At 38.1% G+C, this 14,475-nt stretch overlaps 9 protein-coding genes across 9 annotated transcripts; 3 read left to right on the top strand and 6 right to left on the bottom strand. All coding sequences in view use genetic code 12, as the record gives it.

The window, feature by feature from the left end:
• Nucleotides 1-678: 678 nt before the first annotated feature.
• DEHA2F09548g (DEHA2F09548p) lies at nucleotides 679-2,106 on the bottom strand (the record flags this gene model as incomplete). The annotated part of the gene is made up of 1 exon (XM_460776.1): nucleotides 679-2,106. The coding sequence occupies one exon, from the start codon at nucleotides 2,104-2,106 to the stop codon at nucleotides 679-681; it is 1,428 nt and encodes a 475-aa protein (XP_460776.2).
• A 1,557-nt stretch (nucleotides 2,107-3,663) lies between these two features.
• DEHA2F09526g (DEHA2F09526p) lies at nucleotides 3,664-4,146 on the bottom strand (the record flags this gene model as incomplete). The annotated part of the gene is made up of 1 exon (XM_460775.1): nucleotides 3,664-4,146. One exon carries the CDS (start codon nucleotides 4,144-4,146, stop codon nucleotides 3,664-3,666), a length of 483 nt encoding a protein of 160 aa, XP_460775.2.
• A 759-nt stretch (nucleotides 4,147-4,905) lies between these two features.
• Nucleotides 4,906-5,640, bottom strand: DEHA2F09504g (DEHA2F09504p; the record flags this gene model as incomplete). Its single annotated transcript, XM_460774.1, has 1 exon — nucleotides 4,906-5,640. The coding sequence occupies one exon, from the start codon at nucleotides 5,638-5,640 to the stop codon at nucleotides 4,906-4,908; it is 735 nt and encodes a 244-aa protein (XP_460774.2).
• A 677-nt stretch (nucleotides 5,641-6,317) lies between these two features.
• DEHA2F09482g (DEHA2F09482p) lies at nucleotides 6,318-6,908 on the bottom strand (the record flags this gene model as incomplete). Its single annotated transcript, XM_460773.1, has 1 exon — nucleotides 6,318-6,908. One exon carries the CDS (start codon nucleotides 6,906-6,908, stop codon nucleotides 6,318-6,320), a length of 591 nt encoding a protein of 196 aa, XP_460773.1.
• A 200-nt stretch (nucleotides 6,909-7,108) lies between these two features.
• On the top strand, nucleotides 7,109-7,618 carry DEHA2F09460g (DEHA2F09460p; the record flags this gene model as incomplete). Its single annotated transcript, XM_460772.1, has 1 exon — nucleotides 7,109-7,618. One exon carries the CDS (start codon nucleotides 7,109-7,111, stop codon nucleotides 7,616-7,618), a length of 510 nt encoding a protein of 169 aa, XP_460772.1.
• Nucleotides 7,619-7,813: 195 nt separating this feature from the next.
• Nucleotides 7,814-8,581, bottom strand: DEHA2F09438g (DEHA2F09438p; the record flags this gene model as incomplete). The annotated part of the gene is made up of 1 exon (XM_460771.1): nucleotides 7,814-8,581. One exon carries the CDS (start codon nucleotides 8,579-8,581, stop codon nucleotides 7,814-7,816), a length of 768 nt encoding a protein of 255 aa, XP_460771.2.
• A 693-nt stretch (nucleotides 8,582-9,274) lies between these two features.
• Nucleotides 9,275-10,315, bottom strand: DEHA2F09416g (DEHA2F09416p; the record flags this gene model as incomplete). The annotated part of the gene is made up of 1 exon (XM_460770.1): nucleotides 9,275-10,315. One exon carries the CDS (start codon nucleotides 10,313-10,315, stop codon nucleotides 9,275-9,277), a length of 1,041 nt encoding a protein of 346 aa, XP_460770.2.
• Nucleotides 10,316-11,108: 793 nt separating this feature from the next.
• On the top strand, nucleotides 11,109-12,245 carry DEHA2F09394g (DEHA2F09394p; the record flags this gene model as incomplete). Its single annotated transcript, XM_460769.1, has 1 exon — nucleotides 11,109-12,245. The coding sequence occupies one exon, from the start codon at nucleotides 11,109-11,111 to the stop codon at nucleotides 12,243-12,245; it is 1,137 nt and encodes a 378-aa protein (XP_460769.2).
• A 972-nt stretch (nucleotides 12,246-13,217) lies between these two features.
• DEHA2F09372g (DEHA2F09372p) lies at nucleotides 13,218-14,387 on the top strand (the record flags this gene model as incomplete). Its single annotated transcript, XM_460768.1, has 1 exon — nucleotides 13,218-14,387. The coding sequence occupies one exon, from the start codon at nucleotides 13,218-13,220 to the stop codon at nucleotides 14,385-14,387; it is 1,170 nt and encodes a 389-aa protein (XP_460768.1).
• Between the last annotated feature and the right edge of the window lie 88 nt (nucleotides 14,388-14,475).

The following is a 14,475-nucleotide window of genomic DNA, read 5'->3' as shown; positions in this document are numbered from 1 at the left end:
TTCCAACTATGAGTAATTTTCAGGTCGTGTCAAAATTCCCGGAACAGGTCCGTAACCGCTTTAATTATTCTTGCGGTCAACCGGAGCCTACTCTGCGAACCAAATTAGATGGTATATTGAGCCCATTCAATGGTGTATGTGCACATATCTATAAGCCCATTGAGGCGATTTGTAGTGAGAAGACTTTCCCATTACAGTGCATATAGTATGTATTAGGTAGAGAGTTTATAAACAGCGATAAGGCAGACTTGAGTGGATATTGGAGCCATCATTTGCAGTTGTTCTTCATAGCCTGTAACGGAGATAGTATGATTCATGTAGTTCAGGGCCGGAAAGAAGAATTGAACAATCACGATGAAATGCCGCTATATTATGACTTCAAGGTTTGGAATGGGGAAAAGATAGTTGCAGCCGTACCGGCGAGATAAGCTAGGAGGATAGTAAATAAGGCTTTCTTGGTTTGAATTAAGCTAGCGACTTTTACGTGGCAAATTTAGCCATGGGTTGTCGCCGTGAAATACTCTGGTATGTGTCAGTTGAGTTCAATTGTTACGAAAGCCCTTGTATGGTGTGGTCCAGTCTTCGATTGAAAAATTTATTAAGTTTAGATCCTAGATATTATACTGGATATTAATCATCTAAAGCTATATACTCAAACACCAAACAACCTATAAAAGATCAATTATACGCCTGGTGGTTGTTATTATATAAATTCCATTCGACTTTCAAAATGTCAATGTCATCATTACCAAGGTTAGACTTCGTGAAGTCATCTTTGACGATATCTAATTGAGGTTTCTTAGTTCTGTTGAGCGACATGGCATTGAAGATTTGGTTGAACTCTTCGTCATCATCCAAGTCACACCAAGATTTCGAAGACAGCGATTGAATCGATGACTCGATTAAAGAAGGAATAACATTGTGATGATCAGATTCCTGATTCATTCTAATCTTCATTGAAGTGTCGTAATTGGTTAAGTATTCGTCCGAATCAGACTCTGATTCGACACTTGTATCAAATGATAATTGTTCGTCTTGGCTTTCGCTTGATAAATCATCGTGATCCATGTTGAAGAGGTCATTAGAATTATCCGACTCGGCGTCATCATCGAATTGTTCCAATTCATACTCTTCATCAATAGTCAAACCAAACTTCCAATTATCTTGTAAATCCTGAATAAAATTGTCTAAGTTCCTCGAATTAATCTTATCGTTAAATTCTAATAAATTATCTTCATTACCTCCAATCCTCAATAAGTTCATAAAAATATTGAAGCAGGTTTCATTCATTGTAGGATAGATATCATATAAGATTTGGGAATTGCCATAGTAAACAAACTTCTTAAAGTTATAGTCGGAGTGAATGTTAGACGACTCTCCGACAGGTTTGAAAGGACAAGTACCAAAAATTGCTGTAATTAAAGTAATACCAAAAGACCAGTAATCAACGTACTTACAATCGTACTCCGTCAATTCCGGCTTCTCGATGAACACTTCAGGTGCCATGTACTTCTCGGTACCGACGCTGAACTCTCTGTTCATTCTCTTTGTAGTAGCCAAGCCCCAATCACATAACTTGACTCTTCCAAAGCAGTTGAACAAAACATTCTCGGGTTTGATATCGCGATGATAAATTCCCAACGAATGAGCATATTTCAATGCATTGGCCAATTCTTTGGCGATATTCCAAATATCTACTGCCGAAATATTGATCGAAGAGTGGATCAAATCATACAAGTCACCATTGGAACAATACTCCAAGATCAAGATGATGAATTCCGAAGTCTCAAAGTGGTCGAGCAATTGACAAATATTGTCATTGTTGCGACCAATCTTACTCAACACGTCGATCTCATGGTTCGCGATTCTCCTCGTATTCTCGTGAGATTTATACATGGCCTTCATGGCCACCTTCTCCTTCGTTTGGACATTAACCGCCAATGTAACCTTCCCGAAGGCTCCCTCTTGAATTGGCGTAATGAACTTGTATTTGTCCTTCAACAAGTACTGTTTCTTCTCGTATGCACCGTACTCGTTGAAGGCCTCGTTGCCTCTAACGGAAGCAGTACTATTTGCACTAATAGTAGCTGTATTAGTCATCGTCATGGTCGTTCTCAAGTCGTTATATTATCGTTAAAATGCAAAAATCAAAATCAATCAACCGAATGTAAATGAAATGATGTCAAAAAATAAAATCTTAAATGGTGTATCAGTGTATATACAAATAGTCAACCTATGTTATGAAAGAACCAACTTATCCAAAGCGGTCCAAAATGCACGGTGTACCAATTTAAATCCCTGGGGTAAAAAAAATTAAACTATAATGTGTCTGGCGATCAAAATCAATCAAATCAATCAAATCAATCAAAATTGGTCGGCAATGTTCAATATTGCAAATTATCCTTCAGTATTATCGTTCAATATTATATTCGTAGTATCTCACAATGTATACTACTATGTTTTGTCTTATCGTATATCCTAAGAAATATTCAAACACAATAAACACAGTAAGCACGGTAATTTGCTAGTTGTTGGTGAAATAGTGATTACCACTTGTAGATGTAATGATATTATCTATGAAAAAGTTAACCGCTGGAAAGAGCTATGAAAGATGGATATTCTGTAATATATAAGGATAGGAGTAAACTGACTCAGTGATTTTAGTGGTTTGACAAATCACCCGCTGTCACACGACCTATCCTAATCAGGAAAATTATCTTTGATAACCGCCACAAGTGATTGTTCTATTGTCTTCGATAAGATACTTCTGACGTAATCGCGATACTCAACATTCCACAGTATTCTATAACTAGACTCTAGAAGGGCCCCAGAAACACAAAACGAGGGGCGCGCGACCCTATGGAGCCATACGGAAGTCAGCGGACTAACATTCAGTAATGACCCAAAAGGTGACAAATCTACACAGAAGCTCATCACACTCGGCAATACAATGAGTTACAATAGGGGTATACTAGTACCTGTATGTAACCAGTTGGTTTTCATTTGCGTGAGCGGTAATATAGATGTTGTGGTTGTGGTTATTTCTGCTTTGGGAAGTCTACCATAAACGTTATCTACCGGAACGACGGATAAAACTGATTACAGTAGATAACGATGGGTTTTTTAACAGACACAGGTGTAGCAGATTAGAGTAAACTTAACAGGTCATATAGTTCAAAAGGTTAATTAATTATAAGCATGTGATAATGGACAGAGTTATATCAATTGGGCAAATCTGGACGTATTGTAGGTGGTATAATGCTACGTGGTTAACGCAACAAATTTGAGCTCTTGTCAATGTACGACATTTGTGCTACTGTATGTAAATGTGAATGTGTATGACAAGGGGATAAAAGTTGTATCTGAACATATTCAGGATGGACTATATTTAATGCTATTCAATCAATCGATAGACGTGTATTATTATGCATCCATAATTGAGTTGCAGCTCCAGATTGATGTACGATCTAACCAATCGGTTCATGCGACGGATATTATTTGCACAATAAGAGCTAATTGACATTCAAAACTCTCATGAGGCTTACATCCTACAATAAGTTTTGCTTAGACATAGACATAAAACATATAAATATATTAACATACTAAAATTACCAGACCTTGATTTAATATTCAAATCAATCACTCATAACACCATGAATTTCTCTATTTCTTCAATAACTCCTCGATTGTAGACAGGAGAGAAGCAGGCTTGGTCAATGACGAATAACGTTCAATAACCTTCCCGTTCTTGTCAATCAAGAATTTTTCAAAGTTCCACTTAATTCTGTTCAACCCGAGTAATCCCAGCTTTTCCCCCTTCAAATACTTGTAAACTGGGTCAGTCTTGTCCCCATTGACATCGACTTTCTTCAACACTGGGAATGACACTCCGTAGTTGAGAGAACAGAAGCTAGCAATTTCTTCAGAACTGCCCGGTTCTTGTCCTCCGAATTGGTTACATGGGAAACCAATAATCTGTAATCCTTTATCCTGATATTTTTTGTTGAGTTCTTCTAATTCCTTGTATTGTGGTGTGAAACCACACTTAGATGCAACATTGACCACCAACACAACTTTACCCTTTAATTCTTCAAATGGGAATGGCTTGTCGTTTGTATCAAGAGGACTTAAATCGTAAAAAGACATTTTATATACTGATATACTGTAGTTTAATATATTATTCTGTGATTTAGAAAGAAGTTTTCTTAAATGTAATCATAGTAGGACTTTTGCCTCTCTTATGTATATTCCTGTATATAGTGCCTCAGCCTTTTAAAGCTCTATGATTGCAAAACCGTTCATGATCAGACCGTTAGAGTAACATAACCAGGGCTTTCCGGGATTGAATTCGTCTAATCGATGTCTATTCTTTTGTTGATCTCTTTCCATTTAGATATATGCTAAACTCATGTATCATTATCTTAAGCTTTATATATATATTCAAAATTAAGCAGAATATGAAAAAACCTACCAAACTCATGGCAAATGGGCTGAAGTTTTCTTTTCAATAAATATTAATACTAATTTCAAGATAAGCCCCCAACTCTTCATTGAGATAATTAACATGTACTATACCAGGAGAACCTAGTAAAATTTTATTGGAATTACTTTGGTAGAAAATTTATCACTAACTTTAATGACTTTAGTACATGCTATCCTATAAATGCTCTTCGTTAATCCATAACATATGATTTATTAAATGATTATTTAGTAGTCATATATAAACACCATGTCAATTATTACTCTGGCCGACGTCCTAATCATATAATAAATAAATTTAAAAACCTATATTATAGTAACAAAACAATCATCACCAAATACAAAACACCATTATCCAAATACCATCTGAATGGCAATCTCCAATATACCAAAAAATCAGTAAACAATAAATGTAGCAATCCAAAATCATAATATGTAGTAGTCTCCAATCAACCCAATGGTTGCAATAAAGAAGCTTAGCCCGACTATTGAAGAACCTACAACATAATTAGACTTGACTTTGTTTAAATCATTGACAATTTCTTTCTTAGTTAAGGCAATATCAACTTCTTCTTCCAATGACAATTCTTCTTGCAATGAATCAACGGTTTTAGTCTGGGGGGAATTTGGAATTGTTGAAGTTGGCGTCGATGTGGTAGATGAGGACTCTTCATCCGAAACATGAATATACGATTTACCCAATTGTGAATCTTCATCACTCTTCACATTCTCAGAATCATTCACATTTTCCGTATTCTTTGTAGTTTCATTAGCGTTGTGTGTATGCAAATGATCTGCTTTACGCAATAACTTAGTTTCCAAACCAAATCCACGATAATACATCGAGATGAGCGCCAATGGAGCTCCTACTGCCGAGTAAATCAAATATGGGTGCTTCTCACTTGGTGGCGAGTAAATAAACGCCATAGTCAACATAGCCGTTGCTAATCCACTCAAGGAAATATAGCCAATTCTACTAAAATTAATCAAGTTTCTAATCGATGCTAAAGCATTCAGTTTCGACAAACCATTAACTTTAGTATTTAATTCATTTATTAATGCTGGTATTCCTTGAATAGTTTGATAAGTTAATGACGATGTCAATAATCCTAATGATGAAACACCGACAATTTTAACGGTGGCAATACAAGTACCCGCCATATCTATGTTATTGGTACTTCTGTAACCCTTTTTGTTTGTTCTTCTATAAGTAACTTAAGTGATCGTTTAAATTTAGTAATTAGCTATCTGTGCTATATATTTAATATATGCCGATATTTAACTAACAATTATATAGCAATATTGATAAGTATAGATAAAGATCTAGTCATTGTGAGGGGGTTAATTTGGTTTGATGGCATGCGAGAAATTTGGCGGTCGTGTGAAACACGCAATCTATTGCTATATAGTCTAGATACAACGTTTCGCCGATAGGGTAGCAGTAGCTAAGTGCTTTCTATGTAGTTAACATAGTTAAAGCTTCAATTAGCCAATTGAAGAACATCTGCAAAAGCTGTGACGTCCAGGGGTTGAAACTGAATTATTATATACGCTCTGGGAAGTTGGGTGCAATTTTAGTCAGGAATGATTGTCTAGTTAAATAATTATGTGTTCTAGAGCCGACATTACTATCATATCGTAATGAAGTTATAAGAGTTTAAGAGGCATCATATAGTTCATTTTTAAGATTTAAGAACTATCGAATAACAGGTTTAGGAAACTAACTTTCCGATCATACGAGCCTCTATTAGTATGCATGACTGGGTGTTGGATATTTAGTTAATTTCATTTTTTCATAAGAATTAAGAATAGAATCAGGAATTGCCAACCCATATCATTCATGTAAGCCATCCGGGCATTTTTGTAGGATCTATCTGGACTGAGTTTATATCAAAACTTTCAATGAGTAATTCGACCATAATACGTCCTCCCCTCGAACCAGTAAATCTTCTGTACTCTTCACTTACGCTGGCAAGATTCCACCCCTGTAAACGCCTAAGACACCCTATAACAGTTCCCGTTCTATGTCTTCCCATTCCGCAGCACACTAATAGCGGATAGTTTTCTTTGTTGCATATCAATTCCAATGCTTTCTTTATGGTATCTTCGCTTAATGCATCCCATGGGTTCACATTCTGGTAGGAATATTCGTTCATTAAGCCAACGAACTCAACCGCAATATTGTTCATTGAACAATAATCCAAAAAGTCTTCCTGTGGCTCCTCACTGGCCAACCATAGTATGGTTTTTAAATTCAAGTCTTGCAAGAAGGACTGATTTATGATTGATGGCTGTCCTGACCTGTAAAGTTGCTTTTCTACTGGGCAAAAATTTAACGGCGGTATTATTCTAACCGTAGGAGGTTGGCTAATTTTAGTCAATTTCGAGTTATTATTATTATGCTCAATTTCTGATTGTGATTCACTCATTTGTTCGCTAGGGACAAGCCGATGTATTGAACTGAAGGGAATTTAGTTCAAAGGATAATAGTTCAATTCTTTAGGCAAGCTCTTTTAAAATATTGTAACGTTTTGTGTAATTTTTCATAATTAGTCCACAGGAGAATAACACGTTTAACCAAAGCATAGGTACTTTATATCAACCAGAGTATCAGATAACAGCACTAAACATGGCTAAAAAGGATTCAATTAAGAAATCGGTAACTCATACAACAAGTAACAAAATTGGACATCCGATTAATGAGTTAATTTCTGCTGTGACTACTACCTATAAAGATTACATCAACAGTTTAACACCAAGATTGAAGTTGATCGACATTTTTTTAACATTCTTGGTTTTATTAGGGATTTTACAATTTGCCTATGTATTATTAGTAGGCAATTTCCCATTCAATGCATTTTTAGGGGGATTTATTAGTTGTGTCGGACAATTCGTATTAACGGTCAGTTTAAGATTGCAATATAACTACGAGAATAATAGTAACAATACAAGAGAAAATATCGACCAAGAAATAAAGGAAAAGAACATTGAGGATGTTAATGAGACTAAAGTTGATATTGAGACTGCTGAAGCAAGCGACATGAAGCCATTCAAGTTTGTTACCCCAGAGAGAGCATTTGGCGATTTTATATTTGCTAGTTTAATTTTACACTTCGTTGTGTTTCATTTTATCAATTAGGGTTCTTCGTTTGGCTACGGATGATATGTATATCCATACTATAGAATATATACTACATATTACATTCAAATAAAACAACAAAAATAAATAAGTTATAATACTAGTTTTTAAATTTCAGAGACTTCAACTATCTCAAAAACCTCTAATAGGGTTAAAGTCCTTCGATTAAAACTATAAATGTATAGCCAACTTCACTTAGACGATAACACAACAGCCAGATTTTTCTTTCTCTTCTTTACCACCAGCAGCAGAAGATTGTTGTTGCTGTCTCTTACCGCTATTAGCAACCGATGAAACGTTATTGGACGCTTGTTTTTGTTTATTCGAAGCACCAGCAGCAGCTGCATTATCTTGTGCTGCTACATCAGTTTGGTTGGCAGTGTTGCCTGCTCCTGCACTGCCTCCAGCTACACCAGCAGCGTCATTGTTACCGGTTTCAAGCTTCTTAGCACCATTTTCACCGTCTCTGATGGATCTGACCAACCCATAGAACGCTTCCTCGACGTTAATTCTTTGCTTTGCGGATGTTTCCAAAAATGGGCAATTGAAAGATTTCGCCAAGCTTAAACCCTCTTCGTAGCTCACCTGTCTTTCAATCTCCAAATCACACTTATTACCAACCACTAAAACCGGCACGAAATCCGAGTCCTTAACCCTTTGGATTTGCTCATAGAACGATTGTAATTCCTCCAACGAAGTACGCGAGTTGATAGAATAAACCAACAAAAACCCTTCCCCGGTCCTCATGTATTGTTCTCTCATGGCACTGTATTCCTCTTGCCCGGCCGTATCCAAAATATCCAACAAAACCAGTTCCCCGTCGAGGGTGCACTGTTTACGGTATGAATTTTCGATAGTTGGATCGTATTCGTCAACAAAATGTGATTGAATTAATTGGATGGTCAATGCAGATTTACCGACACCACCACCACCGACGACGACTAACTTATATTCCTTAAGCATTGTATTTACTAATTTTATGTAGAGCGACGAACTTTTTTGATAAATAAACAAGAAAATGAAGTAAATGAACAATTGAACAACTCGAAACCGTATGAATAGAAATTAAGCACTAACAAATTACTTCTATCTGTAAATGTATTATTAGGTACTATTAGTTACTCTTTGTCGATAATCGCCTTAATTTTATTGTTGGTCGAACCAGAGAAAAAAACCGAAGGGTGACTGAGGGTAAAATCGTAGGGGAGGGAAAAAATAATATGCCGACAAGTTCTCAATATATTTTACGGTAGAACTACAGACCTGTGATAATACTGACGTGCCAGCGTAAATGTCCATCATTGCTACCTTGTAGGTATTGTTAGTGGGGGTATATGATGGAGGATCAGAGGGCAAAGTTGGCAAGTGGGATGGTGGAACACATACGAGGCTCACCAGCCTCGCATCCAGCCGCAAATGTGAGTAAAATCGACTAAAATAGATTCATGTATTTATTTGTTACTATACATTGGAATAATATACAACATGTAGCAGTAGAGACCACATAGGACATATAATGACGAGTACGTGATTAGGGGAACCAAGTGGCTGATTTCGAAATGGCCGGATTTGATAGGGGTCTTTTCGATGCACGCAGAATGGATACGCCTACTCTAGATACGGTCAAGTTTGAGATACAGTGATTCAAAAGGCTTGTTATACCTTCCTGAGCTTCTTCATTTTCATGAGACAGTCGTCACAGTACCATTTTCCCTTTGGCGGGTTTTTGAAGCCGATGCACGGTAAATGGAACCATTCTCTCTTACAATCGTCACCGTCGCACCCCACCATTTCACCAAACGAGACCTGGTTACAGTAGCAGTACGTTGGTTCGCTGCTGTTAGCAGAGGTATGGCTGGGGCCTGGGTGTACGACGTCGTTACTGACATCCTTATCGTCCTTTTTAGGCTTCGTGGTGTTTCTCTTCTTGTTGGGGCCATTGAGCACTGTCGACATGGACGGAGTATCGGATCTCGACGACATCTCCTCTGGATCCTTTCTAGACCGTTTTTTCGAGTTAGATGCCAGCTTCGATGCCAGTGGAACATCACTCGATGGTGAAACTTCCTTGTTGCCCATAGCCTTTCTCTTTTTTGGCTCATCGTCGTCGTAATGGTCCTTATGCGCCTTCTTGGCTGCAAGCGCCTCTCTTCTGCTCTCGCTTCTCTGTGATTGTGCCGACAAGTTCCCGTTGGCATCCACCGGGCCCGCAGAATCCATAATCATTGCTGGGTGGTTCAACGGCCCAATTCTAATCGACTCCGGAATCTCATTGTTGTTCACAATCAACTTGTAGTCCGCATTGATCCTATAAAGATGCTTGTGCAACAAATCCGTCGCAACTGACGTTACGTGCATCTTCTCCTCCAAACACGGAATAATCTCGTGTATTTTGTCCCTTATCACCGTCAACTTGTCGATCTTGGTCGGTTTGTTCATCTCCTTCATCCCCGGTGGGCTATTCTTGGTGATATGTAACCTATCAATGTAGCTCTTGATATTCCTATTGATCACCGGCACCGTATTGATGTATTTGGCGTCGATTTCTTTGAGAAGTGTGAAATATTTGATCAAATCCAATGGTAATGCTTCGAATGCATCTGAAATATCGTTCAACCCCGGTAACAATTCGTTAGCATTGCTGATATTTTTGGCCTTTTGCTTATACTGTTGGAACTGCTGCTGCTGGCTCCTCATCTTGTTGAGAAGACGCTGTGATTTCTGACGCGATGGGAGATCCTGGTACGTCATGTTGCTACTTCACTACGAGCACTTCAATCTTTCTCTACTGATGCTTATACCGATTTCCATAACATGCAAACCGAAAAAATCCGCTAACCTGCAAACTACCAAAATCACCAGAAACCTGCAAACCTCCAAAACAATCACCTGATAAGGCTCTGAGACCGCACTCGATTACAGAATGTCACGTGATAAGATGTTGCAATCCATTTGTTAGGTGATTCCCATCTACCTACACTTGACAGGAATCCACAGTTTGTCGTCTAACAGAATCAATAGTGGCGGCAATACCAGCGGATTGGAAAATAAAAGTGAAAGAACTGTCAGATAGGCGTAAGCATGGTTATAGGAAGTCATAGCATGCCATTGAATTATTAATTATAGACGGGACGCAATAGCAGTATTTTTCAGAGGCAAACAGAAAACACATACACGGAAGCAAAATTGGCAAATTGCGCAATTGGACAACACTAATAATAGGAAAAGAAGTGCATTATAGCCGTAGATATATTGGATTAAGCGAGAAGTGGCAGAGGAACATTTACTGTGAAGAAATAGAGTTGGTAAGCAGAGTTCACATTACTTTAAAAAAAAGGAATACTGTGGCTTGGCAATTAGTTAAACGGTAGATTTGTCAATCGCTGTTGATTTATTGCAATCAGAGAACAATAACAAGGAGAGGGACTAAAAGAAAGGGTATATATATATAAACCGGGTGGTAAAGAAAAAAAAACGAGGCAATAATCTGATGGACCAATATCGATATAGACGTTCAAAAAGCACGCAATCATTACAAAACGCTAGTGGACGAACAACTAGTACATTACCTGATCCTGTTAATGGCAACTCACAATCGGAAGGTTACAACAGCGATATGAGCTATTCGATGTATGCACAGCAGCCAAGCGCACATATTGTGGGAGCTTCACCTCCCACTAAGAAACTAAAGAATTCGAACTTGGAATCCCAGTTATACATGCCGGGACTGCGTCTGAGTCTGGGTGCGGTCGAACAAAACCTAAGTTATACTAGGAGTTATAGCGTGCTGAACGACCGTCAGTTGGGGTCAAAGAATGATAATCCTATCAGCATGCTGCGATCCCATTCGCATAATGAAAGTGACGAGGACGAGCGATTTCTCCGGTTGGCGAGGGAAGCATTGGTGGCCACGGCTACGGCTGCGAAGAACCACTCCGACAGCTTATTGGTAGATCCAACAATTCAAAACTTGCTAACAAGATTACAATACGTTTCGTCACCACATGGAAATCCAATCAGGCGATCGGACAAGATAAGAGCCAATGAAAACGGCCAATTAATGATTCAGGATTTCTACCAGGATTTCCCAAACTTGAGTAACGACATATTTTCTGAAAACAGATTCGGAGGAAACAACTCCCTAGATCATGACCAACAAAGACCAGAAAATCAATCCACTCGTAGTGAAGATTGGAATTTTTTGATCGGTGAACCTCAACACCTAGAGCTGAAAGAATCAAGGTCCACGCATGACCAGGGACATACGATGTCTCACCCGATGAACGAAAATACAACCACCGTGCTATCGGATAACTCGCAACTGGACAAGAGCGGAAAAGAGGATGAAGATAGAAAGTTCTTGTGTTCTAAATGTACAATGTCCTTCCGTCGATCTTCGGATTTAAAGAGGCATGAAAAGCAACATTTATCCATTCCCCCCAATATATGTGAACTTTGTGGTAAGGGCTTTGCCAGAAAGGATGCTTTGAAAAGACACTCAGGAACCTTAACATGCAAGAGAAACGCGGATAGAAAATTATATATCGAAAACCTAGATTATCTACATCGACCCAATAACTCATCGATGCCAATACAACCGAATTATAATTCTGGAAGCGATTGGTGAACCCCCAAAAAAAGCTCTCTTATCAGATGCATGCGTATAATATTGTATAATATAGCTCAAGCTCATCGTTTCAGAATTTTTTCTCTACAAATATGTGATCATTTCCATAATATACGATATTCTCGAGTGATTATATAAATCCCATACGCTGTATATGTATTCAACCTATAAATATAAGACTTATTTTCCGGGGTATATAGATCAAGCCATTCAATCTCCAAAATGTGCACTTTATTAGTCCACTACTATCCTCTTCAGAACTACAAACTATCGATTTCAATCTCTCGTTGAACTAGTCTATTTGCAGCATTTAATTCCAGCCTAATTCCAGCGATTCAAATGATTCTTTAGGTTATTATACGTCCATGCTGCATGCCCAACATTTCCCTGGCATATGATGCATATATCCTTCTGGTAGTCTCCACCGTGGTTGACATATAGCTCAAATATCTCTTGAGAATTAATCTGACATCATTGATTCTTCCGTCGGTCAAACGGATGACTCTGCGACCGAGGATTTTTGGAATTTCTTTTCATAATCCGATAAGCGGTTTGAAAGAATTCAGGCCACCCCGTTTTCGCCCGTTGTGTTAACGGAACAATTATGCGAATTTGTGTAAATTCGGGCCATCAGCTATGGCTCTGGTAATAAACCCACTGGGGTTGAGATGGGGAAAATGCTGAAAGAATGCCGAATATCAATGTTGGCCGCCACCGGGGGATTCTTATGATGAAAGGGGAGTAAAGCGAACACCAATAATCTGTGTCATGTCTTGGATTACGGTTTTTGGAATTAAAAAGAAATGAATAAATGATCCTCGGCATGCGAGAACATCTCGTGCGACCCATATGAAGATAATAATTTGGGTACAATAGTATATATATAGAGATGATATCTCTAAGCAAAAATTGATTAGTTATGGTAATTCCAAACGAACATTAAACCGTCTAGAGAAAATTAATACTATTCCAATGTCACAATATAGAGCCAATCAAAGATTACAACAGTTATCGAATATATTACGTCCTAATCAGCTTAGTGCTGAAAAATCGTTAAAGCCAGAAACTCCATTCAAGGTTGCTGTGATTGGATCCGGTAACTGGGGGACTACAATTGCCAAGGTTTTAGCCGAAAACACGGCCGAAAAGCCAGACACTTTTGCTAAACAGGTCGATATGTGGGTTTTCCAAGAGAAGATTGATGGTACTAACTTGACTGAGATCATCAACAATAAGCACGAAAATGTGAAATATTTGCCAGGGGTTAAGTTGCCAGAAAACTTGCATGCAGAGCCTGATATCGTTAAGGCTGCGCAAGGTGCCGATTTATTGGTATTCAACTTGCCTCATCAATTTTTACCTAAGATCTGTAAGCAGTTGAAAGGTACTTTGAAGCCAACCACCAGAGCAATTTCGTGTTTGAAAGGGTTAGAAGTTACTCCAGATGGGTGCAAATTGTTATCAACTTACATTACTGAAAACTTAGGAATCGAATGTGGTGCTTTATCTGGTGCTAACTTGGCTCCAGAAGTTGCTAGATGCAAATGGTCTGAAACTACTGTTGCATACAACATTCCAGCTGACTTTAAAGGTCCAGGTAAAGATATTGATAGTGCTGTTTTAAAGGAAGCATTCCACAGACCTTACTTTCATGTAAATGTTATTGAAGATGTTGCAGGTGTTTCTGTAGCTGGTGCATTGAAGAACATTGTTGCGATTGCTGTGGGCTTTGTTGAAGGATTAGGCTGGGGTGACAATGCTAAATCGGCTATTATGAGAGTTGGTTTAATTGAAACTATCAATTTTTCAAATATGTTTTTCCCAAATTCTAAGCCAACTACATTCACCCACGAATCTGCTGGTGTTGCTGATTTAATCACCACTTGTTCCGGTGGTAGAAATGTTAAGGTCGGTAGACATATGTCGAAAACAGGCGAATCTGCTGAAGAAGCAGAAAAGAAATTATTGAATGGCCAATCCTCGCAAGGTATCATCACTGCAAAGGAAGTCCATGAGTTATTAAGCAATGTTGGTAAGACTGATCAATTCCCATTATTTGAAGCTACTTATCAAATTATATACGGTGATGAATCTATTCAAAACTTGCCAAACTTATTAGAAGACCATTCATTATTCAAATAGATCAGCAACGTTAAGCCGTTTCATGTATATTAGATGCGTTTCATTTTGACGCCTTTTTTTTTTGGTTAGACAACCAGTAGCATGACAA

Source organism: Debaryomyces hansenii (genome assembly GCF_000006445.2).
Source record: "Debaryomyces hansenii CBS767 chromosome F complete sequence".
Lineage (NCBI taxonomy): Eukaryota > Fungi > Ascomycota > Pichiomycetes > Serinales > Debaryomycetaceae > Debaryomyces > Debaryomyces hansenii.
Note: the sequence above shows the minus strand (reverse complement) of the source record. Positions and strands in the feature narration are given on the sequence as shown.